At 36.6% G+C, this 26,815-nt stretch overlaps 3 protein-coding genes across 4 annotated transcripts; all 3 read right to left on the reverse strand.

The window, feature by feature from the left end:
• Positions 1 to 3,600: 3,600 nt before the first annotated feature.
• wnt8b (wingless-type MMTV integration site family, member 8b) lies at positions 3,601 to 12,360 on the reverse strand. Its single transcript, XM_048205184.1, has 6 exons — positions 10,879 to 12,360; positions 10,147 to 10,180; positions 8,699 to 8,837; positions 7,898 to 8,023; positions 6,817 to 6,959; positions 3,601 to 5,846 (listed from the first exon to the last, which is right to left on the reverse strand). The coding sequence occupies exons 1-6, from the start codon at positions 10,947 to 10,949 to the stop codon at positions 5,283 to 5,285; spliced, it is 1,077 nt and encodes a 358-aa protein (XP_048061141.1). The 5' UTR covers positions 10,950 to 12,360; the 3' UTR covers positions 3,601 to 5,282.
• A 102-nt stretch (positions 12,361 to 12,462) lies between these two features.
• scdb (stearoyl-CoA desaturase b) lies at positions 12,463 to 26,063 on the reverse strand. 2 transcript variants are annotated; one of them, XM_048205186.1, is made up of 6 exons: positions 26,041 to 26,063; positions 20,104 to 20,308; positions 18,589 to 18,719; positions 17,290 to 17,495; positions 15,976 to 16,208; positions 12,463 to 14,304 (listed from the first exon to the last, which is right to left on the reverse strand). In XM_048205186.1, the coding sequence occupies exons 2-6, from the start codon at positions 20,291 to 20,293 to the stop codon at positions 14,105 to 14,107; spliced, it is 960 nt and encodes a 319-aa protein (XP_048061143.1). In that variant the 5' UTR covers positions 20,294 to 20,308; positions 26,041 to 26,063; the 3' UTR covers positions 12,463 to 14,104. The 2 variants fall into 2 exon arrangements, with proteins under 2 accessions (XP_048061143.1, XP_048061142.1); XM_048205185.1 differs by lacking the exon at positions 26,041 to 26,063 and adding an exon at positions 20,513 to 20,739.
• On the reverse strand, positions 23,264 to 26,034 carry trmt2b (tRNA methyltransferase 2 homolog B). The gene has a single exon (XM_048205183.1). It carries the CDS (start codon positions 25,871 to 25,873, stop codon positions 24,425 to 24,427), a length of 1,449 nt encoding a protein of 482 aa, XP_048061140.1. The 5' UTR covers positions 25,874 to 26,034; the 3' UTR covers positions 23,264 to 24,424.
• Positions 26,064 to 26,815: the final 752 nt, after the last annotated feature.

Here is a 26,815-nt window from a genome sequence, read left to right on the forward strand (position 1 = left end):
CCAAAGAACTCTTTCAGGATAGCCATGGTAAAGCTGATCCTCACGCATGTTCAGCTTGGGGAGTGGTATATATTGGTGGATCTAAAAGATGCTTATTTTCATATACAGATAGCCCCTCATCACAGGTGCTTTCTGAGGTTTGCCTTTGAGGGTGTGGCTTATCAGTTCAAAGTCCTACCCTTCAGGTTAGCTTTGGGTCCTCGTACTTTCACAAACTCAGCGTTTTTTCCCTTCTGCTGTTTGCCACCTGAGACTCATAATGAGGACCCAGTGTAGATCATTTTGTAATTTTTGCAGGACCGCTTAGATAGCGGGCACTCGCCATCTACACTTAAAGTGTATGTGGCTGCTATTGCATCATTTCATGGACCAATGCTTGCTTGAGAGGCATAAGTTAGTGATGGGATTTTTGAAGGAAACAAGACCCCCTTCACCCTTCTAAGTTAAACCCCCTTCGCCCTTCTATGATGCCTGTTTGGGACTTGCCATTAGTTCTGAGGGCACTCTCTTAACCACCATTTGAGTTGCTTTGCTCTGCCCATCTGCGAGTGCTCTCATTAAAGACAGTGCTCTTGCAAGCTTTAGCATGTGGAAAGCGTGTGGGAGACCTGTAAGCTCTGTCCGTTAACCCTGCTTGTCTGAAGTTCGGAGGTGATGTCTGTGTGGTTAGGCATGGCTATGTGCCTGAGGTGCTTACGATTGCTTTCATGGTCCAAGTTATAATTCTGCAGGCATTTGCCCCAAATCGGTTAGTAACAGAGGCCACAAATGCTTTGTCCTGTACCCACATTGTGCATATATATTGAACGATCCAGCCATTTTCGTTTGTATGAAAATGTGAAAATTGTATGAGGTTATTGCTTTAGCTTACACTTCCCACACCACTAGAGGCATGCCATCCTAGTGGAATTGGGCACAAGGTATGTCTATTCAGGACATTTGTTTGGCTGCATGTTGGGCTACTCAGAATACATTTGCAAGTTTTTATAAACTTGAAACCCCTTCTTTTGCTATATTATCTGTGCAAGGGCATTGGAGCTAAGTGGACAGTGGCTCCCCACATATGCCTAGGATATGCCCCCTTCGTAGTGAGAAGTGGTTGTGACTAGTTTGTATAGCTGACAAGCTGTGCTTATATGCGCTGAGCTGCTTTGCAAATATAATATGCTGATTAATGGTGCAGTGATGTTTATGCCATCTCTTTATGCATTTGCTGAGTACTGTTGTGTAGTGCCAGCATTTGTTGCTGCTTCTATATTCATATATGCCTGTTCAAAGCAATGCTTGACTACATGACTTTATATGGGCACGTTTACGGTTGGCTGATGCTGATGGTGCCGACACTGTCCCTGTGCTCTTACCAGTGGCATTTCTAGTGGTTTCCACTAGGTCCGCTAGCCGGAGTGTGACGTATTGCTCTTGGGCTTGAGTGTTATTGTGAGTATAGGGTTATAGCCTGTCTTTGACATGCTGATGTTTGGATTCTATTGTTGCTATTTTTCTGTGCTTTGTCACTGGGTAGTCCCTGTAACACGATAGGATGTTACAGCTACTGACGCAATGTCGAGAGAACCGCTCTCTAAAGGTAATATCTTGTTACCTACCTTTTCAGTCAAACAATTCTAAAGCAATGACGGCACAGCACAGTGTCATATAGCATATGGCTCCGCCCATCAAAAGAGTGCTTGATCGTCATTGGCCAGTCATTTTTACTCACTCAATGCAATAGGGCTTCAGTATTTCAGGAGAAAGAGGTTTCCCCATAGCTTCAGCTACTGATGCAACGTCTTGTTCCTATCCTCTCAACTCCACCCCCTTAGGATGTGAGGGAAGGATGCAAGGAAAGAAAATGAAGACGGAGGAATCAAAGGAAATTATTGGTATTTTGGAACATTCTTGATCACCCAAGCATCACTTCAGCAACATCAGCTGCGCTCAAGGAAATGCCCTTATGTTTGGTCATTTCAAAAATTCATAATAAATAATAATAAAAGAAGATGTTAAACATAATTAAACATAAATAAAAATTATTGTGACCGATGTGAAGGTGGATGAGAATTCATGTGCATTTGGTTTTTCGACAAGAAAGACTTCCGCAAAGGATACACTTATGCATCTTCGCTCATAGCTCCTCTGAAGGCTTCCTCACTCCTCATTCCTCCTCTCCTCGTGGTGCAATTAGAATTGAGATGTCCTTCAAGACAGCTTTCTTTGATTGGTTTCTGGGTCACAGGCTGGAGGATGGAAGAGGGATGAAATAAGGAAGCATCAATTTGAGTATTGAGAAGCACCTCGCAAATGTTTAGGGTGCCATTTGGGACAGGGCCTATGTGAACTAGCAATCTTGTCACTGGCAACAATTAGTTCACCAGAAGATGGAACTATTATGCTAAACTCAAATATTTCTCAAAGTGCACCTGTTGATGGCACCTGTGAATAGGAATCAAATGATTGGCCATGATAAAGCTTTAAATATTTTAGCTGTGATTTTGGAGTATAGCCTTTAACCTGAAAGTCATGTGAACCAACTGGTGTATAAAACTAGGGGAATGTCAAAGGGAGAAGACAAATAGTGCTTTCCCACCCACCGCCACACTCACACCCATACTGACCTTAGCCACCTCTTGGTGTTCTTCCCCCAGATGTCTTAAGTCTTAAATCCTATTAGTCAAGGTTTCTCACAGCCATTAAATGTAATTTTCCCAATTTCTGTAGATTGTTTCATCATTTAAATGAGCTGAGAGAGTATTTGGCCAAAAGTCACACTGCTATATATACATATAATATCAGAACATATAAAAAATAAAAGAAAAAAAAGTATAACACTGTATAAGTGGAATAATTTTTCATAAAATCTTGTATTCCAATAAAAAAAATATATTTGTGTAATAGATCTTTATTAATAATATCTCAATAAATGCACACATTATACAACTGTTTCTGAGCACATCTCTGCTATGAATTTATATGTATCAGACAAACAAGATGACATAGTCCATGCCAAACATGACAAAGTCTAATCTTGTTCTCTTCCAGTGTGTCACCTCACTCTCAGCCACCTCAAACTCATGCCCCACTGCAAATCATCCATGGCAAGGCCAACCTTCCAGTCGTGACCCTGCTTTCATGAGAACAAATAAAAAACGGAAGTTTAGCAGTAGGGTTTAAGGTTGAATCAACTGGGGTTTGATTTTTCAACCATGCCTTTGGGGCCAATTTGACACGTAGCTTAGGTAATTTTGAGATTTACTACTTCTTGTTTTGTATTTGATATCATAGCTTGACAAGATGAACAGTTGAGTTCATGATATGCCTTCAATTTATGTCTTTTCTAAGGGGACAAATCTGAACAAAGAGAGCATATAAAATACTGTAGGCATTTGTTTTACTACATAGCACTTGCATTGAAGGACATTTTCCAGTCCTTGGTTATTTTATTCTGACTTTGCTTTAATTCATTTAAAGATAAATTGAAATTTGAATGTGAATATCAAAATACACATTTCAATTTAATAGCTCTATAACAGTGAGTTGCCCTTATTGTCTAACCTATCAAATTACATGGTGTAAATTGTAGGAGGAATTCGCTTCAACTCATAATTAACAAGGTGTCAAGGGGAGTTTTTATTTTGATCTTGATTTTCACAAATAAGATGTCAATGAGGTGCTTCATTGAAACCACAGCAAAGAGAAGTGCATCAGAAAAAGCTATCACCAATAAATAGACTTTTAATTAGTTTTTTTAGTCAACTTTTAAAGGGCCTCAGTTTTGTCACTGTGTTTTACTGTAGGGTTGGCACTTTTGCAGATGGGACGGTAGCTGGCAAGTATTTGTTTATAAACCCTACTTGTTTGGGTACAATACTTGAACTAACTTCTATTCAGCAAACAGTGTGAATCCATGCAAAGCCTTTTCCCAAAGTCCTTTTGAAGGCGACAGCCCATTGAAGGAGGAGGAGAGAGGGATTAGCGTCTTCAGCAGCAGTGCATTTCCGAGGGAGCTGATTAGCTCGCCATTCATTGTTAAATCGAGCAAAGGAAGGCCCTAGAGGACTGAAAAGAGCCAAATAGGTGGGCCTGGAATAAAACATCCACAGGAAGCCCAACACAGGCTACATGAAGTTTTCCCAACATTTTTTTTTTTTCTCCCGAGATGGCAGCATGAAAAAGGAGATTAGCATACAAAATTAGATGCTAGATGATTTGTGGGGCGACTTGGTTCATGTTTTCCCTCTGTCTCAACAAAGTTAATTAAACTAGTCTTAAACAGTAAAGAAACATCCAAGCGCAAAAGCATTGGGAGTGCTTTGAGGATTACCAAGACAGAAAAGAAGGCATTTGTGAAGAAGAAATTGAGAGAGGCGTGAAGGAAGGAAGACTATAATTAAATGCTCTCTCTCATTGTCTCTCTGCCCCAGGGTTATGTGACATCAAGCTGAAGAATACAGAAAGAAAAGGGTTATATATGCCCAAGACAAAGAAATCATTAGGTTTGACCAACGGTCTACGGTAAATAATTTAATTTTACAATGTGTGGGACGGATCTTTCATTTTTTACGCTAAAAATGTCATTATTATTATCATTACTATGAAGCATATTTATTTCTGAGCAAAGGAAATTAGCAGAGGATGTTTTACTACACAAACAACAAGTGGCTCAGTTAATTCAGATGCTTTCATCTAACCTAAATGAATGAAAACATTAAAAGATGATACCTATTACATAATTTTAATTATGAAAGCAAAATAAAAAAAAAACACATAGAAAGAAACTATCATAGAAAAACAGCACTATAGTATCTGTGCAATAAATTAACAATATACAAAGTGCTTCCTCTTATTTACAGTTCATATACAGTATCAGGGTAAAACTATTATCAGAATGCTAAAAACAGACAAGAAATGATTCTGATGGCAGCTGGAGAAGTGGCCCGAATCGTGAATTCAAAACTCCTTTAAAAATGATCAATCCAATAAATTATCCATCAAAGTACATCACTGTTGGTGAATGAAAAGGTTATTCACAGTCTATTGTGCTATATATTGGTTAGATGCGGTGTTCAGTGCTATCTTACAATGTATACAGGAGTCATTTTGAAATGCTTAGGTGAAATAATACAGATCAAATATGCATTTAAAGTATCAGCTCTGGACATCTAGGTGTCCATTAAAGCATTCAGATGGACCTTTGAGCTCATGAAATGTATTCAAGCTCAGGGTGTATTCTGAGACAAAAACATCTGCTTAACTTCTAGACCGCCGTAGCGAACAGTTCAGGACATTTAGTGCTTCTTCTTCAGCCGATAGCTTTTCCTGCGGCTGGCACTATCGTTCGTGACCCGTTTGGTCCTCTTCACACAGTAGTACTTTGTGACAGTTTTGCGGCACTGCTCGCATTTTACAGCACAACACCAGTGGAACTTGCAGTTGCAGCTAGACACCGTCTCGGCCCTGCGTTCCTCCACAGCCAGACCGCACTCTCCGCACAGCCGCTTGCAGCTACGCTTCTCCCATTTGCTCAGATTCTTGCCCTTCCTCAAGCACTCACGGCCCTCCGTGCCTGGCAAGCCCAGAGTGCGGTTCTCCAAGCAGTAGTCGGGGGAATCCTCCAAGTGCACCAGCTCTTTACGCGAGATGGAGCTGAAGGTCTCCGCGATCGCTCCGCGGCTGGCTGCGCTGTTCCCCGCGCCCCGCAGCAGGTCCACCTTCACGGCCCTGTGATATTTCTCCTTTAGGTAGTTGCCCACCTCTCGAAACTCCGGCAACTGCAGCCAGCAGGTCTGAGTGGTGCAGCTGCCAGACACTCCATGGCACTTGCACGTCCTCTGCATGGTTCCTTTCACTGCCTGGTTGAAGAGAGGATCTCATGTTAAAGAACGCACTCATTCATGCATTCTAGGAGGCAAATGTTCATGTTTCAAAACATTCTAATTAGGATTGAACTCATCAGTCGAAATATACAATGCGCTCTTTAGTAGGCACCCTATACATCCACTTAAACAAGCAGAAGGAAACTGTGAGTTAAGAGGAAGCGGTTCAAGGTTCAAGTCTGGGGTATTCTCTTCGCTTGGTGGTCGTACTAGAATTCCTGACTTCGGCTGAAACAAACAGCTGTCCTTTAAAAAGGAACGCCTCTTTTCTCATTCACTCGGCGTAAGACGCAGAATCAGGGTTTCACATCGAGCTAGATTGTTAAGCGCAGGAAAGGGGTGTATTTATTTTGCATAGCCATTGTCAACATGTTTTCTGTCATAGGCAGACCCAGTGGCAAGTCCATTGAGGAGGAAGTGAAAAAGAATTCTTTCACATTTTTTCAGTTACAATGATGCTCCAGGTGCCAATGAATTGACAAAACCTGCAGACGGGGCACAGACAGGATAAACAAAGAGCACTTGAGCCACATGGCTGTGATCCCCGTGGCTCTCTCAAGTACAACAAAGACCAACATAAATGTAAGATCCTTATTGCAAGAATAAAACTAAACACTTATTTGGGAAGCAACAGAATACAGAACCTTTGCAATGTGCGGACCCCTAGGTCGTCTAATTAAGTTTGCACCACTGATCCCAAGAATCTCAAGTTAAGGCCTCGTCATAAAGGACATTCACAGGCTGTAAATAGGCCCTTCTGGTACAGCGCACACTCTATTGGGAGAACGAGTGGCACCTTGCTTATGGGGCCGTGAATGAAACTCTTGGGTGGTAAGCTATCATTAGAAGCACTGAAAAATGATTCAAAAGCCACTTTGCAAGCTGTTGGTGGCCAGCGGACATGCCTGAATTTTAGGCCCCAACCAGCACAGATGACTTCATTTACCTTGCGTCCTACTTCGTTGTTATGCAGGTTCATGGCGGCTCGTGCGTCCTGTCCGGTTTCCAGCGCATCCACGAACTGCTTGGAGATCGCCTCTCCGAATCCGACATTATCGCTGCAGCCTCCCCATAGCCATCCCTGACCACCTGAGATGACAGCAGAATGATGTTTTTGCTAGGCTAAATTAAAAATTTCTACTTTTATTGAAATTACTTTTCTGCATTAATGGCACAATATTGATAACCACATCAAATTATTTTCAGTTGTCCGTCCTTTTCCTTAAAAAAAAGACAATATTGAGTTTATGATCAGGCACTTACAGTGGATGTAAATGCACGGGGCCGATTATTGGAGAATTGAAGAGCAAATTATATTATTAGCTATATTTATACACTTCTGTTCAAAAGTTTGGGGTCAGTAAGATTTTTCTTTTAACAGAAATCAATACTTTTATTCAGCAATTATGCATTAAATTAAATTGTTGAAAAGTGACAGTAAAGACAATTAAAATGTTACAAAGTATTTCTATTTCAAATAAATGCTGTTCTTGTGAAATTTATATTCATCAAAGAATCCTGAAAAAGATATATCTTGGTTTCCACAAAAATATTAAACAGCATGTCTTTTATATAATATATTCTTATTAAGAAAAATGCTTCTTGTGCACTAAATCAGCATATTAGAATGATTTCTGAAGGATCATGTGACACTGAAGACCAGAATAAATTACATTTTAAAATGACAATAGAAAACAGTTTAGATTTATATTCATATTTTACATTTATTTATCTTTTTATCAAATAGATGCAGCCTTAGTGAGCATAAGAGAAGCCTACTAACCCAAACCTTTGAACGGTAGTGTATATACAAAAGCACTTACATGAATTCTTCTGTTAAAACTTGTGTTTTATCTGAGCTGTAATGTTGTTCTCATCATTCCTAGGGTTGTTTAGGGATTTAGCCGTTAGATTTTCATGGGAACAAAGTTGTAAAACTGAATATAACTTTACATAAAAAAGGCTAGTAAGTGATATTCCCTTAATGTTACTTGACTTTTCATCTAAGTCAAGATTTAATTTATCACCTCGCTGGCCATTCCTGGTGTCATCACATCCGCAGTTGTCAAAGTCACCGAGGCTGCAGTTCCTGGTGAGGGTGTACATGACTCCAGCAGAGCTGATGGCATGGAAAAACGCTGTTTCTCTGTTTGCTGTGATTAGAAAAAACATTGAAATGAATGTCATTTTATTTATCTGGTCTATGAAATATCGTGTTCTATGTATGCTGGTAAAATACTAGTGCATGTAACTTTTACTAACATCCTAAAAAAATCACGATTTACAAATGCCCAGCATCCATCTCAGTAGGGATGGCTTTTGACTCTTATTTCCCCTGCATCAAACAGAGAGTAGCGCTGTTGGTCTACTCTCATATACATGTATTGTTGGTCCGGGGTCGGCACTGGACTGCGACAGGTCCCCTCTTTGGCACTTAAGGAATGCCTAATGAAAGGAGTCTGAAGCAAACCTTTGACCCGCACCCTTTGACTTGAGAGGGCGTCCATTTCACTCACTCATTCTGATGCACAATATCCCCTTGGTGGCTTTTCTACTTGCCTATTAACAGACCAGGTTTAATTGACTCAAGAATGCAGTGTTTTCAGGCACATCAACTTTGGGAGATGCTTCTCTGTGGTTTAAACAGGATCACTGTGTTTGTTTTAAGAGCTGTTTCTGTGATTGATACAGACGGGCTTTAAGTCACTAAACACACAGTGTACATAACACACACTCTTACACTTTTATTCTATTAAAATGTGTGCATCTTTAGAGATCTGAAAGCACAAAATATATAAAACATCATCAACAGAGGTCATAGTTCTCACCGCTTCTGAGTCCACTGTGGGTGGAGAGTTGAAGAGCCCTCTCCGGGCAGTTCCAGCGGTCCCACGCAAACTGATACTTGCACTCTTCAATCCCACTTTGAGCTCCTGCGGCCACACTGCTGGAGTAGATCAAGTAGGCCTGAAACAATGCAAACCACACCAAAAGATTTGGGATGAAATACACTCTCACTATGAAGTGGTTACAAAAAACTGTGACTAAAACTAATGATACTCTTTTTTTTTTTTTTTGTTGTTAATTCTCAGCACGCACAATTCATATATAAATGCACCTGTATGTTAATTGATTAAATTATGGTATTTAAAAGTTGCTGTGGAACAATAGTGAAATATTTACATTTAATATTTATTTAAAACTTTAATATAATTTGAAAAAAAAAATATTATTATAGATAATGGAGTCATTTTCGTTCTTTTAAGTTTTTAGGTAACACTTTACAATAGTTAAAATTTGATAACATAAGCTAACTTCATTAGTTAACATGAACTAACTCTACTACAGCATTTATTAATCTTAGTTCATGTTAATTTTTACATTTGCTAATACATCATTAAAATCTAAAGCTGTATCTGTTAACGTTAGTTAATGCACTGTGAACTAACATGAACAAACAATTTATTAAATAACATTAACAAATAATAAATGCAGTAAAAATATATTTACATTAACTAATGTTAACAAATGAGGCCTTATTATAAAGTGTTACCTAAAAATGTAAAAAGCATGAAAATGGCCTCATTATGTCTATAATACTAATTTTAGAAATTATAGTAAAGTTTTAAATATATTAGCCTACATATTAAATGTAAATATTTCCCTATGGTTCACAGGGGTCTAAAATGCATGTTTGCTGTATATTCATTTTTTAAATGATATGTTTTAAAAAAAAAAAAAATAGCACCAAAACAACACCAGAGTAGGGTTAAAAAAAAATAAAAAAATCTTGTAGTTCCACTATGGTACAAACTCAGAGATTGATCAGAAATGCACACAAAAAGTAAACAAAAAGGGTCTATGTGGCTGTGAAACTGTGGTTTATACAATCTAATATGTCTCAAGTGGTTTAGAAGAGACAGCACCACAAGTGCTCTCACGGGCGGCTGGGTTGCTAATGATGACCACCCACCAAAGGCCCCTTCCCTTGCCACTCAGTAAACGTCCTCACAACTTCACATTGTGTATGAGCTGAAGTGTGTGAAAGCTATATGGTCCAGTCCACCCCAAGCAGCAAGCAATACCTAATCCACATAGATGCGTGTTCAAGAAATACAGCACCTGTGATGTGTGAATCTTTTAATTTGCCACTTGCTTGCATTGTGATCACAGGGTCACCGTCAAACATTAACTAAATCCATAAATGATTTTGACTTTTTGAAGTTTCTCTCTCCTGATGAAGATCAGCAAAGCAGATCAAAAGATGTTGGCTTACCTTTGGGCCAGTCATCAGGAAATTATTCACTGACCTGGAAGATAGAGCAGCCTATTAAGTCAGCTGACCCATAACTTGTATATGTTCCCTTTGAAATTACAAGTAAGGCTTCACATTGATAAAACATCATTTTTAAACATTTTTAAATACGTTTATTTAATTACAAATAGGCTACTGATCTTAAAAATACATTTGGAAATTGTGGTAACACTTTAGTCTAGGGTCCAATTCTCACTATTAACTTGTTTCTTATTAGCATAGACATATTAGGATATTAGCTGTTTATTAGTACGTATAAAGCACATATTAATACTTTAGACGTATAAAGCACATATTAATACTTTATTCTACATGACCATATACATCCCTTATTACCCAATATCTAAACTACCTCACTAACTATTAATAAGCAGCAATTAGGAGTTTGAGGCGAAAGGCGTAGTTACTTAAAGTGAGATTTGTGCAGTGTGTGTATATATATATATATTATACACACACACATATCACAACGTAAGTTAAAGAGGTTCTAACTTGAAGCTTCTCCTCATGCTAACCAACGAAGCGAGGCTCAAAGCATCTTTATCGCGGAACATAACAGAAAACCAATCAGTTGAAGTGTCTGTTCCACCTCGATTTTGTTTTAATCAAGAGATATAAACGGTCGATAAATACACTTATAGGTTAAATTAATCAGAATCGCCCGCCTAAAAGAAGATAAAACGCGGAACTCACCAACTGCAGCAAGACTTCATGTGAGCCATCAGGATGAAAGCGTAATAATAAAACTCCAAATGCATGAACATCCTGAGAGAGAGGACCGGCAGACTTTTCTTCACCTTGGAAAGCAGAGGGGTCTGCAAGAGCTCTATATAACCTACATCCAGAATTCAGAGGCTGGGGGTCTCATGTGTGAGCCAAGGGGGTTCTGAAATGGAGCTCCTCTCATCCCAACAAGAGATTATCTGCTTAATTAAAGATTTTCCCTTTTCTTACTCGTTCAGCCAATCAGAACTATTGTACCAGAGAGAGATTGAAATGATCAAAAGGGCACCCTGGGCTCCTCCAGGACAAATAGCTGGGAAGAGCTCCCTGTGTGCTAACAGTTGGAGTGAATTAATATGAAATCAGGATGGCATCTCTAAGGTTGTGCCTTAAAACTCAATTTCAAGAGCAGCATGAAAGGAGCTGATACAGTAGTGGCTGATAACGCGCAGGGATTACTGACATTATCTACTGGATCAAACGACGAATGTTATTTGTGGCGTTCAGAGGAATTTATAGGCTTATAAGCATGTTAAATTCAGTTTATGAATAGATTTAGTTTAGATCCGCTGAAATCCGGTTAAATGCGCAGAAAGGCTGATAAATTGAATTTAAGTTAAATAGTTGAAAGTAAAAAATAAAAAGTTTAAAGTTTATATAGCCTAATCATTACGTTTCAAAACGGCACATTGCTGAAGGAATCCACTGGCGCGAGGAGTTTAATTTAAAGATTCAAATAAACAACTGGGATAGATAAGGAGGATAATCGATCCGATTGTTTGCGTTTTCAGGAGGACTTCGTGGCTGTTTTTAAAGTGTTATTTTAGCGTTTCTCTCAGTTTAGTCCTTATATGACGCTTCGTGACCTTTAGGTTCTGCTTCTTTGACGTTCGCGTATCTTCTCGTGTGCAAATTAGGATTAGGAAAGTTATTTGGGAGATTCCAGAGGGATGTTTTTGGATTAGGCTTTAAAAGGCTTTCATGAGTATGAAGTAAAGCGAATTTGCCACTATAAAAAGAAAATTCATTTCTAAATCCGCTGTTTGGTCTATTTGAATGCGAGTAGATAATAGCCTACGGTCTTAAAATAAAACGTCCCCCAAAACGTTAAACACAAAATATATATGGGCCAATTCATGATTGTAAAATAATGCGCAAATGGACGTTTTACCTAAAATCTTACGTAACATTTATTTAATGGCTTTAGCATGTGCTCGCAAAAGTTTTTGCTTTTTTTTTTTCATAGATTAACTATAAATAAAACTACCAACCAACAGGTTTAGTAACTCAGTTTTCAGGTTTACATTTCAATAGGCTATTTTTTGTGTAATTTAAGGTTCCACAGAAAATCATTATTTTATGTTCAAAAACGTGTTTTACGAAGTTTACGCATCGCTACATGCAGACATTTTCGCGCTCGCGTGAACGTTTAATTCATAGAAATGAATCACACCGAACAAGCTGCATTAAATTTTGCTTTAAAAATGACATGGTGGTCTCACACATTTATGAATATACACTGGTTGGCACCACAAAAGATCTGTTGAGACTACATTTTCAGATATACACACATTTTATTCAATTAAGAAAAGATTAATATTGATTCATAACAAAACTCACGGTACAACTCGCAAAACTCTCCCACTTATAGAAATTTTGGTTTATGGTACATGAAACAACATTCCTTGAAAATGTGCCCATTAAGGCTCCCAGACATCAAAGGTCAACACTGTATAAATAATTAAGCTGTAAAACATAGTGTCAATTTGTGTCTCCTTCCTAAACATGGGTGTATGTTTTAAATATATAGCATTTGGTGAGAATATTTTTTCTTATATTTGGAGAAATGAATACCACTAACAACCTATCAAACATTTGTGTGAAGGAATATTTGTAGGGAGCTACAGGTTGTCATTCATTCATCAAAGAAGAGCCGAGAAAAGAGCCCATCCCGAATTATACATCTGATTTAAAACTTCATAAGTTTGTAACAATTCTTCTGATGCTATACATCATTTTTGCATTTTCAATTTTGAGTCTAACCCAAAATCTATAAGGCAAAGGGCAAGGTACTATCTGATGAATTAAATATTCCAATCCTCGGATTACATAACGAGGACAAATAAATGTCCTGTAATAAATCTGCTAGAATAAATGTACACCTTAATACATTTACCCCAACAGATACATTTCTTTCAAAAAAATTTTTTGGTTAAATATTTTTCAAAATACTTGAAATAGTCCTTTGATGCTTCGATGTATTTAATTAGAAAAGAGGTCACCATATACCTGGGCACCACAGGTGCTCTTTTACAGCACCAATTGTCCAAGGAAACCAGATAAAGAGCTATGCAATATGGAAAATGAAATACAAATTTCTGATGAATTGCTCATTTCACTTGAGGAAATTCCTCATTATAAGCACCACTGATTTGACATTTGCAATGGCATGTAGAATAATTTATTTAAATAATAATAATAATAATAATAATGTGAAAAAAAATATGATCAGTAATGACAGAAGATGTATTTCCATGTATAGGTCTTCTGTCAATACTAACAAAATTACTCTAAACAGAACTAATCGCAATCATCAATTTTAAATGAATCGAGAACGATTTTCCCATGGACATTTCTGTGGCACAGTCTTATATTTTACTACTTATACTGATCTGTAAATTAATCTTTCAGTGGTCATTAAAATTATTTCAGTTTCAAATGGAAATCAGATTTTATCACCTAAGAAAATGTAGTGCCAGTATATTAATGGCATGTCATCTTAATTTTACAGCTTGCATTGCATTTTACAGCTCTGGAATGATATTTTTTTAAATCAGAACCATAAGTGCTTAGCCAGATAAAACTATTCATGAGAGAGGGCTGTAATGAGGCACATGGATGTTTAACTAGTGAAGTACCATCTCTTGCCTCTTGAGGCAGACTGAGACATAATTATCAATCATGAGACATTACTCCCAATCTATGGCCTTTACCATCTCTGAAAATAATCCCCCACAGTCATGAAAAGGAAAGAATTCTTAAGAACACATATTAGTCCAACACACTCTAGAGATTCTTATTTCATATGAGAGTGTATACAGATCAATCTTCATTGCACACTAAGAAATGCTTTTGTATATGTTGGCTTATAACTTTTTTTTGTTTGTTTGTTTGTTTCTGGTATGTACTGATCAAATCAACCACTTTTGTGGCTGCCATCACCGGTGCGTTGAACACGGGCCAAGATGGTCTCACGAGTTACCCTCCTGCAATCCTTGGCCAGTCCAAAGAAGCACATGAGATCGATAAACGCTTTGGTCAGATTCAGCCGACTGCCAAACTCACTTGTAGCATAATCATGGGGGAATGTGTGATGATAGTTGTGAAATCCTTCACCTGAAATTAAATTGCATATATAAAAATTTATATATATTCCAATCAGTACATATAAAGTAAGTTTATTTCAAATAAATGCCCCTTCTTTCCATTCATCAAGAAAAATTTGTGGTTTCCACAAAAATATTAAGCAGCACAACTGTTTTTAACATTGATAATAATAAGAAACGTTTTTCTGAGCACCAAATCAGCATATATGAATGATTTCTGAAGGATCATGTGCAGTATTGAGGGTAACGCATTACAAGTAACTTGAGTTATGTAATTAAATTACTTTTTTAAAGTAATGAGTAAAGTACTACATTACTTTTAAATTGACAACAAAATATCTGCGTTACTTTTTCAAGTAATGTAAGTTACTTTGTTTTCCAGTTTATTGACCTCTACTCTAGGCATGAATTTGCATTTCCTTCAGTCGGAGGCTTATTCATTTCACTTCTGGTGTGAAAGGACCTTTACATCTGCCAAACATAAAACTTTTTTTTTATTATTATTATTAAAAAACAAACAAGCAAGTCCAGCCCAGGTGAGAAAAAGTAACGCAAAGGTAACATAATGCATTACTTTCCATAAAAAGTAACTAAATAACACAATTAGTTACTTTTTAGGGAGTAACGTAATATTGTAATGCATTACTTTTAAAAGTAACATTGATCATGTGACACTGAAGACTAGAGCAATGGCTGCTGAAAAATCAGCTTTGCCATCACAGGAATAAATTACATTTTAAAATGTATTAAAATAGAAAACAGTTGTTTTAATTTGCAATATTTCACAATATTACAGCTTTTACTGTAATTCTGAGTAAATAAAAGAAGCCTTGGTGAGCTTAGGAGACTTCTTTAAAAGAGATATTACTGACCCCAAACTTTGAATGTTACATAATATTGCTCTTTTTGGTTTACTTGTGCATTCAAGTGCAATATCCTGTACTTTTTTGTGTGATAAATGTGTTTGTATAGCTTTAATAATATTTATATTATTTAATATATACTATTAATATTTTATTTTAAAATACACAGAGCAATTTATCTGCTTCCATACTTTTACATACACACAAACATGTATATATATATATATATATATATATATATATATATATATATATATATATATATATATATATATATATATAGTCAAACCAAAATCATACTAGTGAAAACAAAATTTTACTAGTGGGTGCAGGACACTATAGTTCATTTATGTAAGTGAGGATAGTAAAATAAAGTAAACTCAACTGTGACATATTATACCCAAAAATTCTTCATACAGTGGACTACCAGTAAAACTAATAAAAATTTAGGACCAAAAATTATCAAGACACTTTGACTTGACCATGCTTTGCTTAAGTGTTATCTGACATAATTAAGACAATTTTTTTCTGACACAGTTTAACTCTGAGATCTTGTCATATTTTATTACCATTTTTTTAAACTATAGTGAATAAACTGTATTAATGAATGAAATGTTCAAGGTGTCCGAATAAATTTTGGTTTGACTGTATATATATGTATGTGTATATATATATATATATATATATGTGTGTGTGTGTGTGTGTGTGTGTGTGCAAAAAAGATGATTTAATTTATTTTATTTTTTTATAGTTATTAATTAATAAATTATGAATTAATAAATATTAAGCTGGAAAAGAAAAAAAGACATTGTTCTTACCAATGGCACTAAAGGCAACAAACTTATTCTCTCTGGGATTGATGGTGATGTCATAGGGCCTCATTCCCCACATGTGAGCTGCACTGTTGACCAGCCAGGTCGCATTAAGGACCACAGTGTATCTCAACAGGCAAGGGACAAAGTAACCGGTCAAGAGACTCTCTTCCCAAAAGTACCAAGGTACAAACGTGGGGATAAGAAAACACATCACCACCACAGATAACTTGTAATGCCTATGGACAGAAAAATGTAAGATATTCAAAACAAACATTCCGACTGCTGTACTTCTATTGTATGTCACAGATTATCTGAATTAACAACAGCTGTTAAACCTCAGCTGGACCACAACACGCAGTTTGAAATGCTGACTAACAAGCTGTTCTCCCACTATCTGATCAGGCAATTCTATGAAAGAACACGTTCTTAAACCCTTATCAAAAAGCTCAGCACTTTTGTTGGACGTCATTCAAAGTCATGGGAAGGGATTGTGATTATTCTACACTAGCTAGAGCCAAATACAGGGCCTGGTTCAGATAGGCGCTCCTAATGACAGGGTCACAGAGGTGTAATGAATATTTTAACTAAAAAAATAAAAATGTTTTAGCTCATCCAAAGATTCATTGGATCAAAGTATTTCCTGTCTTGTACATTCACAAGTTTTCATCTAGTAAACGCTGTTTAAATTATTCAGCGCTATTGTATCAGATATACTGTTGATCAAGTGAATCAGTTTTGAGTTTATCCAAATATTTAAATCAAAAGATTTTTAATAGCCAATATAAAGCAACAATAAATTATATGTTAGTTTTAAAGAGGAAAACATTTTATGAAGAATGCATTCATACTTTTTTCAGTGATAATATGTTCAAAAGTTTGAGGTTGGTAGGAAGGCTGCATTTATTGGATCAAAAATACATTAAAACAGTAATTGAGAATTTTTTTTTTCTATTGTATTATATTTTAAAATGTAATTTATTCCTGTGATAGCAAAGCTGAATTTACTCCAGTCTTCAGTGTCACATGATGCTTCAGAAATCATTCTAATATGCTGATTTGCTGCTCAAGAAACATTTCTTATCATTATCATAAATTTTTTATCAAAATGCTTTGATGAATAGAAAGTTTGATAGAACAGCATTAATTTGAAATATAAACCTTTTGTCACATTGTAAAGGTTTTTACTGTCACTTTTGATCAATTCAATTCGTCCTTCCAGGAAAAAAGTACTAATTTCTTAACCCCAAACTTTTGAACTTTAGTATAGGTGAGAAGATTTATAAAACTGAATCGGAACTGTCACATTTTCTTACTGACCTCCTCTGAAACATTACAACCCCGTCTGCTTTAAGGTCAGTGAGCTCCAGCTTGCGTCCTTTTTCAATAACTTCTGGGTGTTTGCGGACCAGCAGCCAGCCGATGTGAGCGAAGAAGAATCCTCTGTGGGCATTGTGTGGGTCCGCATCAGTCTCGGAAAACTTGTGGTGGACACGATGATCTCTGGCCCATTCGTAGATATCATTCTAAAAGGATATATACACATCAGTGGAGTAAAAGTGAATGAAAGCTGCAAAAAGAATAACAAATCTATTCAGCAAGTATAAGTAATCATTTGGCAGATGCTTTTATCCAAAGTGACTTACAGTACACTTATTACAGGGACATCTCCCTGTAATAAGGTGAACGCCCTGGGGTTAAAGGGTTAGTTCACCCAAAAATGAAAATAATGTCATTTATTACTCACCCTCATGTCGTTTCACACCCGTCAGACCTTCATTCATCTTCAGAACACAAATTAAGATATTTTTTATTAAATCTGATGGCTCAGTGAGGCCTGCATTCACAGCAATGACACGTACTCTCTCAAGATCCATAAAGGTATTAAAAACATATTTAAATCAGTTCATGTGAGTTCAGTAGTTCTACCTTAATATTATAACGTGACGAGAATATTTTTGTGTGCCAAAAAAACTAAATAACGACTTTTCAACAATATAGTGATGGGCTGATTTCAAAACACTGCTTCGGAGCTTTGCGAATCGAATCAGTGACTCAGAGCGCCAAAGTCACGTGATTTCAGCAGTTTAACTGTTTGATAGGAGAGACGTAAAGCTCCGAAGCAGTGTTTTGAAATCGGCCCATCACTATATTGTTGAAAAGTTTTTTTTTTTTTTTTTTGGCACACAAAAAGTATACTCGTCGCTTTATAATATTAAGGTAGAACTACTGAACTCGCATGAACTGTTTTAAATATGTTTTCAGTACCTTGATGGATCTTGAGAGAGGAAGTGTCATTGCTGTGAATGCAGGCCTCACTGAGCCATTGGATTTAATCAAAAATATCTTAATTTGTGTTCTGAAGATGAATGAAGGCCTTACGGGTTTAGAACGACACGAGGGTGAGTAATTAATGACATTATTTTCATTTTTGGGTGAACTAACTAACCCTTTAATTGCTTTGCTCAAAGGGCACAATGCTGATCATTCGGCTCTTGTGGCGTTTGAACCTATTAGCCCAGATCTTTAACCACTACGCCCTATCACGTCCATCTGAGCTGCATTCACATTGCATAAGTTAATATGGAAAATTGTTTCATCCACTTAAATATGTTTTACCTGAAAAGCCATAGAGTTTGCAACCGCTAGGAAGATTCGTAATGGCAATGAGGCTTTGTAGGACCTGTGGCTCCAAAGGCGATGGGCGCCGGCGGTTATTCCAAGAGCACTTACCATGAAACACACTCCCGCTGTCACATTAAGAGAGAAAACAGAACAGAATGTTTAAAAACAAATTAGCCTGAACTACACACAGCTTCTATAGTGGGTAACGGTGTGTGCGCCCTTGATTCGTTCTATGAGAGGACAGAATGTCTCGCTGTGTGTTGTCAGACCAGGCTGCTAGGGATGTGGGATAACAGGCTACAGACTGTGAAGAAGGGCACACTGTTATGACCCTGCTCAATTTACAATGGAGGGCCTATTTCAACAGCAATTGTTCTTTGTTCAACAGGGAGCAATAATATGCAGTGCTGTGATTCCAAAAATGTACACAACAGTGCAGCCCAGTTTAGATTTTGGTAGGATTTCAAGTTATTCACGGGACTGTCTCGCTATCACTCAAGCACACTTACAAAATGTTTTTAACGTTGTTCTACAAAATAAATTTAGCTGAGAAAAAGTGGCCTGACATATTTGACATATGGAAAATGGCACATTAATGATAATATCTGATTATAATAATCACAACTTTAAACCTGTATCAGAAGAAATTCATCTGCTTGCAACAAAAAGAAAGAAAAACCAGGGAGTGTTTTCATTTTAATCAATTATGCATGAGCTATAGCGGTTAAATCACTATTATACATGACCACCAGCCTCCTAAGGTGACAGCAGACATTGTAAGGATGTATAAAAACATAAAAGATTTACAGGACTATTCTGAGCTAAGAAAGTATGATTTCATGTCTGATTTATCATTTGATTTGCGATCATGGATGTTAAATGACAGAACTGAGATCAGCAGATTTTTCTGTTTAATTTGACATAAAATCCACACTAATATATCAATATATTTCCAATGCACTTATACTGTACGCAGGATTGCGCAAAATAGACTTTCACTGAACACAACTGTGAAAATAACCAACATTTTATTGGATTTTATTAAATTTGTTTCCAATTTTATTCACAGTTCTGAATTAAATATTTACTGTATGTTTTAATGAGCGTTATGGTGGGGTGGTGATGGCATATTAAAAATTTACAAGTGCTTATGTTAGTATTTGTATCACAATAAATTAATGCATATATCCATATTTGCTATTAGTGTTACAAATCACCCAGGTAGGCTGTAGGTCGTAACAATAGCAATAACTTTGCATTAGTTTAAAGAATTTAGAGATAAATAGTAGATTTTTTTTTTTTTTTTTTTTTTTTTTTTTAGCAAACAAAGACAGGAATATTATAAATAGGCCTGAGATGAATAAAACACGGAGTTACAGATATTACAACATCCCCCAGTCTCTCTATACATTACCATTAGGCCATAAAAATAGAAACGCAATAAACACAGGTTGCTATTACAAACCTAAAAAAAACCCAGTCAGTTCACAATAAGCGCAACATACTCACTCCATATGAGCGTTAAGAAAGAGACAGATGGAAGAATCGTCAGTCCATAAAGAGCTCCTAGGTGCAGAAGAGACATTAATATAACGTTTCTCCATACGATTTGAAGTGGAGGTCTCGGGCCCGGTTTCTCCTCGTAAGCATCATCATAAACATCATCCGTCGTCGTCGTCGTTTCGGCCATTGCTTTCATTCTCGTTTTAGTCTCCTGTAAAGAGAACGAGTCGATTATATTTTCATGACCGTCGGCAGAGACGAGCCATCTACCATTTCAATTATTATTATTTTAAAAGACAAAGCCATTGAACGGCGCATACAACGAATACATATTATATTCTGCACAAAATGGGTGTGACTTCTGTCACAAAAAAGGCACGCGCTGAAATAAACGCTGATACTGCTACGCGCTTACCTTGTTTGCAGTGCAACCATAAAGAATTATCGCAATTTGATTGATGAGAGCAGGAAGGTTCTCCCGTCGAGTGAATAATTTTTTGCGTGTCTAAGCGACTGAATTCGTTTAAAATGATGCAATTGGGCGAGGCTGAAAGGATGCCATCCTGCCCTACCAGTTTCATTGGTTGCCCGGTTATCTGATGCTCATGTTGTGGACGCCATGAACGCTGTTTTTTGAACACTTCAGCTGTTTGCTCCAACTGTGTGATACAGATCAGGTCACAAAGCTTGTGCCTTTTAATGCCCATGAGTAAATTAGGAAATGCAGGTCTTACTAGCACAAACGTGTTTCCTAAATCGGGCTATTTTGCAAAAACAATGTTTTTATTACCAGAGACATAAAAATAGGCTATGTTATGGCATCTGTTGAGTTAGCATTACTAATATGAATGCATACAGTTTCAATGTAATACTTTCTGTATAATATATCTGTAATGTGGTGACTGAAAATAAAGGTTCTTTATTGCCATTGATGGTTCCATGGAGAACTTTAACATCCATGGAACTTTATTTTGGAAAAAAGTTACTTTAGATTATTAAAATGTTAGAAAAAACAGAAAAAGAAAAAAAACAGTTCTTTTCATTGAGGTTCTTTGGCGAACCCAAAATGGTTCTTCTATTGCATTGTGAGAACCTCCTTTTGGAACCTTTATTTTTAAGAGTGCAGTGAGCCTTACCATGCTAAAATACAAATAAGTTTGTATTTAAATGTGATTCAAATGCAAACCTTTAAATATTCAGCTAGAATAAGAGATTATTTTGTTACTAATTCAGTCAAGGCCTACTGGTAAACACAAGCCATTTTCCAACACGTCGTTCCTCTAAAGAAGTCCTACTCATGTGCTAAAACAGCTAAGGTTTCCTCAAAAGAGGAACTATGGATCCTGATGTGCTAAAATGGCTGTTCCTCAAACAGGCATTATTGTATGCAATGGGAAAAGGGCTACTATAATCTCCCATAAGCAGAACTCATCTCCAATTTTAAAATGTAGGTTACTGCTGAGCACATTACCGTAATTGAATGGGATTGTATTTTGCACTCATATTAACTGCCAAAACGGCACAGCCACCCAATGACTGGTCAAAAAGTCAGCCATTTACATAATGTTTGCTCTATCTGTGCACTTGCTATAGTTTTTGTCTAGTCAAGCATGCTTCATCCAAATCACCAGCCCTTCTCAGTCATACGTAACTGTGCCATATTGAAATCAGCAACTGTGGTTCTATGTCAAAACTAAAAGAGAAAGAGCATGGCACATGAAAATGTTTATGCAGCACATTTGTGCTATGATATGTTTGTTCTGTGGTGCACTGTAGATATTTTCAAATGTGAACTGTCTGTTAATGCTTAAGGAATGTGTGCTATTTGTCACAACCAACTTGATCATACTTACCATCAGACTTCACAAATCCTGAGTATAAATAAATACACAGGCTTGTTTTTGCATTTACATTTATGTAGTGCTACACAAGATGGAGGGATGATGAAATAGTACCCCCTAGTGATAATGTGAGGGGTCTACTAATATTAAACACATAGATATACTGTATATAGTTAAACCCAAAATCATTCCTTGGTAAATATGATCAAAGAAGGCTGTGAAAATAAATCTACATTGTTAATTTGTTTTTATCTTTTAGTTTAAAAATTTAACCTTTCATTTAAGAATAATAATTTTAAATGGGGGAAAATCTCATTATGGAATACACGTTTTTCTCTAATACACAATTAATCATACCCTTTTATTCAATACTATTTGCAACCTCCCTTTGCCAAGATAACAGCTCTGAGTCTTCTTCTATAATGCCTGATGATTTTGGAGAACACCTGACAAGAGATCAGAGACCATTCCTCCATACAGAATCTCTCCAGATCCTTCAGATTCCCAGCTCCATGTTGGTGCTTCTTCTCTTCAGTTCACCCCACTCATTTTCTATAGGGTTCAGGTCAGGGAACTGGGACGGCCAAGGCAGAAGCTTCATTTTGTTCTCAGTGACCCATTTTTGTGTTGGTTTTGATGTTTGTTTTGGATCATTGTCCTGATGATCTAACCATATCCCATTATAAGATTTCTAACAGGGACAGTCAGGTTTTGATTTTTTTTTATCTGTTGGTATTTGATAGAATCCATGATGCCATGTATCTGAACAAGATGTGCAGGACCTCCAGCAGAAAAATAGGCCCACAACATTAATGCTCCAGCAGTACATTTCATTGTACACATGGGGTACTTTTTTATCCCCGTGTGCACCAAACCCATCTTAAGTGTTTGCTACCAAAAAGCTTTTTTTTGTTGTTTTTTGTTTTTTTCATCTGACCATAGAACCCATCCCATTTAAAGTTCCAGTAGTGTCGGTTACTTTTCAAACATTCTATGGTCATATGAAACAAAAAAACAAACAAAAAAAAAGAGCTTTTTGGCAGCAAACACTTAAGATGGGTTTTGTGCACACAGGGATAAAAAGTTTTCATGGTTGGATCTTCCAACAGGACAATAATACAAAAACAAACATCAAAATCAACACAAAAATGGTCTCTGATCTCTTGTAAGGTGTTCTCCAAAATCATCAGGCATAACAGAAGAAGATCATGAGCCATTATCTTGGGAAAAGGAGGTTGCAAAAAGTATGTAATAAAAGGGTATGATTAATTGTAAGCAGTGTGTATTAGAGAAAACATTTATTTCATAATGAGATTTCTCACCCATTTAAAATTCTTATTCTCCAATGAAAGGTTAGATTTTTATAATTTTTTAACGATGCATATATATTTTCACAGCCTTCTTTGTTCATAAGAGGAAGAGCATTGGTGTGTTTTGGACTTTGATAAATCAAATCTTCCATTGAATACTTCAAAAATAAAAGAGATGGTTATTGATTTTAGAGAGAAAAATACATTTCACCCTACATCAATTAATGGGGAGCCAATACAATTAGTTACAAACTATAAATATCTTGGTATGGTATTGGATAATAAGCTTAAATGGGATGTGTGGACTGAGCATTTAAGTAAAAATATTCAACAAAGAATGTATTTCTTAAAGAAATTACTCTCGTTCAATGTCCATAATAGAATGTTACAGATTTTTTATGGTGCTTTTATTGAGAGTGTTATAACATTTGGTTTAATTTGCTGGTATGGCAGTGCTTCAGAGGCACAGAAGAAATTACTAAGGAAAGAAGTGATTTTGGCAAGTAAATTGTTAGGGATTTCTTTGCAGAGTATATACAAAGATAGAGTGTTGAATAAAGCTAACAATATTGTGAAAGATAAGAGACATCATATATCCTGTGCCTTTGAATTGTTACCATCCGGTCGACGGTACTGTGTCGCTCGGTGAAAAACAGGTCCAAATTTTCTTTTATCCCCCAAGCAATTAAAATTTTAAATTCTATTTCTTCTGATATCAATTGATTAGCCAGCTGGTCTGGACAAATCTTATTTATTAAATTAGTCTATTGAATTATGTATTGATATTTTGTACGCCAATTGTGACTCCTATTATGTCTGTGTGAGCTTGCTGAAACCTTACTTTCCCTAAGGGGATAAATAAACTAATAAACTAAAAAAAGCTATTTACCAAGGGTATGAATAATTTTGGGCTTAATATATATATATATACACACACATAGATATATTATATAGTTTTTATTTATTGATTTATTTTTTATTTTTTCCATTTTCATTTAAAATGTAAAGTTTTAGTAAGCTTGTTGTGTTCTCGTCACAAATATAAATATATATAAATTGTAATTATTAAGAGTACCTGAAATGAAAATTTTGCATAGACATTTAATGGCATAGATAATAGACATTCACTGGAATGAATTCCAAAACGGCCACTTTTTCAAAAAAAAAAAAACCCTACTATCGCTCAAAAACCAGCACTAGTTCACAGTGAGGAGTGTGTGGAAACAGGTCCACAGGGACAGCCACAGTTGGTTTGAAGGCTTCACCAGTGATTTTCCTCTTAAAACCTGAACCACAGCAGAGCTCTCTAAAGTTCCTCATTGCCTCCCCATCAGGTTTGCATGATATATAGACAAGCCTTCTTATGGCTGGGTGATTCCTCAAAGCTCGGACAACTCGATAATGTAGGCCAGCCCTGGACGGATTCACAACAGCTGTCAACCCGCCATCACAATTCAAAGTGGGCATCATATCTGGTAGAACAACTTCTGCTTTGCCTGCGAGAAATTCACAGTTATGAACTCTGTTTAGTGCAGCATTACACTTGGCGTCCTTGACCGCCTGCTCAATGAGCTCTATGCCAATGACTCTCTCCATCTGTGGGGATAACGAAATGCCAATGGCTCCAGTACCACAGCAGACATCCAGCAGGGTGCCCCCAACACAAGCCCGATTCAGCTCCGCAACAGTTTTGTACAAAGCCTCCGCTGCTCCCCGATTCACCTGGAAGAAAGAATCAGCTGAAATGCGGAACTTGAAGCCAAGCACCTCCTCAAAGATATGGGGCTGTCCGTACAGAAGCTGATAGGGGGATTGTTCATTACTGCAACGTGTCATTGTGCTCTCCTGGAAATAAAGAGAATCCAGCTGACAAACTGCTCCAGGACCTTGTGTGAAGTACTCCACCAGAGCAGCTTTATGGATGCCAATCTCCTCAGGCTTTAGGTTTTGAGGATGGAAGTACACTATGGCCATGGTGTGACCGGCCGAATTTGTTCTTATCGTGATTTCTCTCCAGTGACCACCATCATGAAACAAAATGCATGGTCTGAGTGGTGAGAGGCGTATAAAATCTTCATAGTACCTTGCAACCATGCTGTGCTTTGAAGGCATGTTCAAGAGATGGTCACCATGGACACAGACTATGTTACCCGCTTTTCCATTTCCGATATAAAATCCAACAGTTTTTGGATTCCCGTCTACACCTTTGTTGACAGAGAAGGTTGATTTATTGCGGTATCCATCACTCACAGGTGAGGCTACTATAGGAAGGAGTGGGAATCTTAGGTCATTTGAAAAAGGGTGCATTGAATCCTGAGCTAGTTGCTTTGTCATCTCAAGCAAGATCTTGTGCTGCTGCTCTTGTTTCCACTGGAGCTGCTCCTCATAACTCATTCTCCATAAAGGAGTCACAGTGTCAGCCAGTCTTTCTTCCCAGGAAAGAGTATGCCAGTCAGCAGGTAGTTTGGGTTTCCTTTCATTTCTTCGCTTAACAGGCTTACAGCCAGTATTGACAGCACAGCGACTGGTTATTGAATAACTGAAACATATTTTTGGTACAGTGACGATTTGTTTCAACAATGGCCAGGTTAAATGTAAGCGCATTGTTTCATATGCACGCGACATTGGTGCAGATCATAGGGTGCAGATTTGTATACTCCGTAAGCCCGTGGGGTCACATGCTCAAATACATGATGTTCATTGCTCCAGTGTCTAGTCAAGATATATTCTGGCTCACAACATACACGTGTAAACTGTCAACATTCCGGTAAAACAAATATTTTTCCTTCTACCTTTTTTCCATGTGCCAACTTAATACGGCGCTCTAATGACGTTACTCTCTTTACTAGTGCGCCCACTCTGCTTTCAGACCGCAACAGTCGGTTTCCGGAAGTACTACTTTTTTTTTTTTTTTTTTTTTTTTTTTTTACCGTTACTATGATCTTAAAAGTCTACTATATTCTGTTTAATTGCATATTTCCGTTGTGACAACCTACATAAAAAAGGTAAATAAAAAACAAACAAAAATCAAATTAAAGAATGAAAAGATCAAGAACAGCTTTATTTTGCATTGTAAAACTAATCATTGTAGGCTTTGTAAGTGCTAATAATAATAATAATTAATATTATTATTACCATCATCATCATCTCTATTATTAAAGGAACAGAAATTATATTGTACAAACACTTTCAGGTGAACAAACACCCATAGTTAAGCAGAAAAAAACAAAAGAATGAATTAAGTAAAAATAAAATAAAGAATTATATATTAACATGATTTTAAAATATATTAAATAAAAACAATAAATGTAAAACATTGGTAAGTAGAGGAAAGTAGATTAAACATTACCAGTACTATCACCAAACATTTCTTGTATTTCTTCAGGAATCTGCCACATTTATTATTAGTAGTAGTAGTAGTAGTATTAATATTATTAGTTAAATAAAGAGTCTTTTATAGCATAAGTTTATATTGTATATTTATTGAATATATATATATATATATATATATATATATATATATATATATATATATATATTTTATTATAAATATTATTATTTTTTCTC

Source organism: Megalobrama amblycephala, linkage group LG10, assembly GCF_018812025.1.
Source record: "Megalobrama amblycephala isolate DHTTF-2021 linkage group LG10, ASM1881202v1, whole genome shotgun sequence".
NCBI classification, from domain to species: domain Eukaryota; kingdom Metazoa; phylum Chordata; class Actinopteri; order Cypriniformes; family Xenocyprididae; genus Megalobrama; species Megalobrama amblycephala.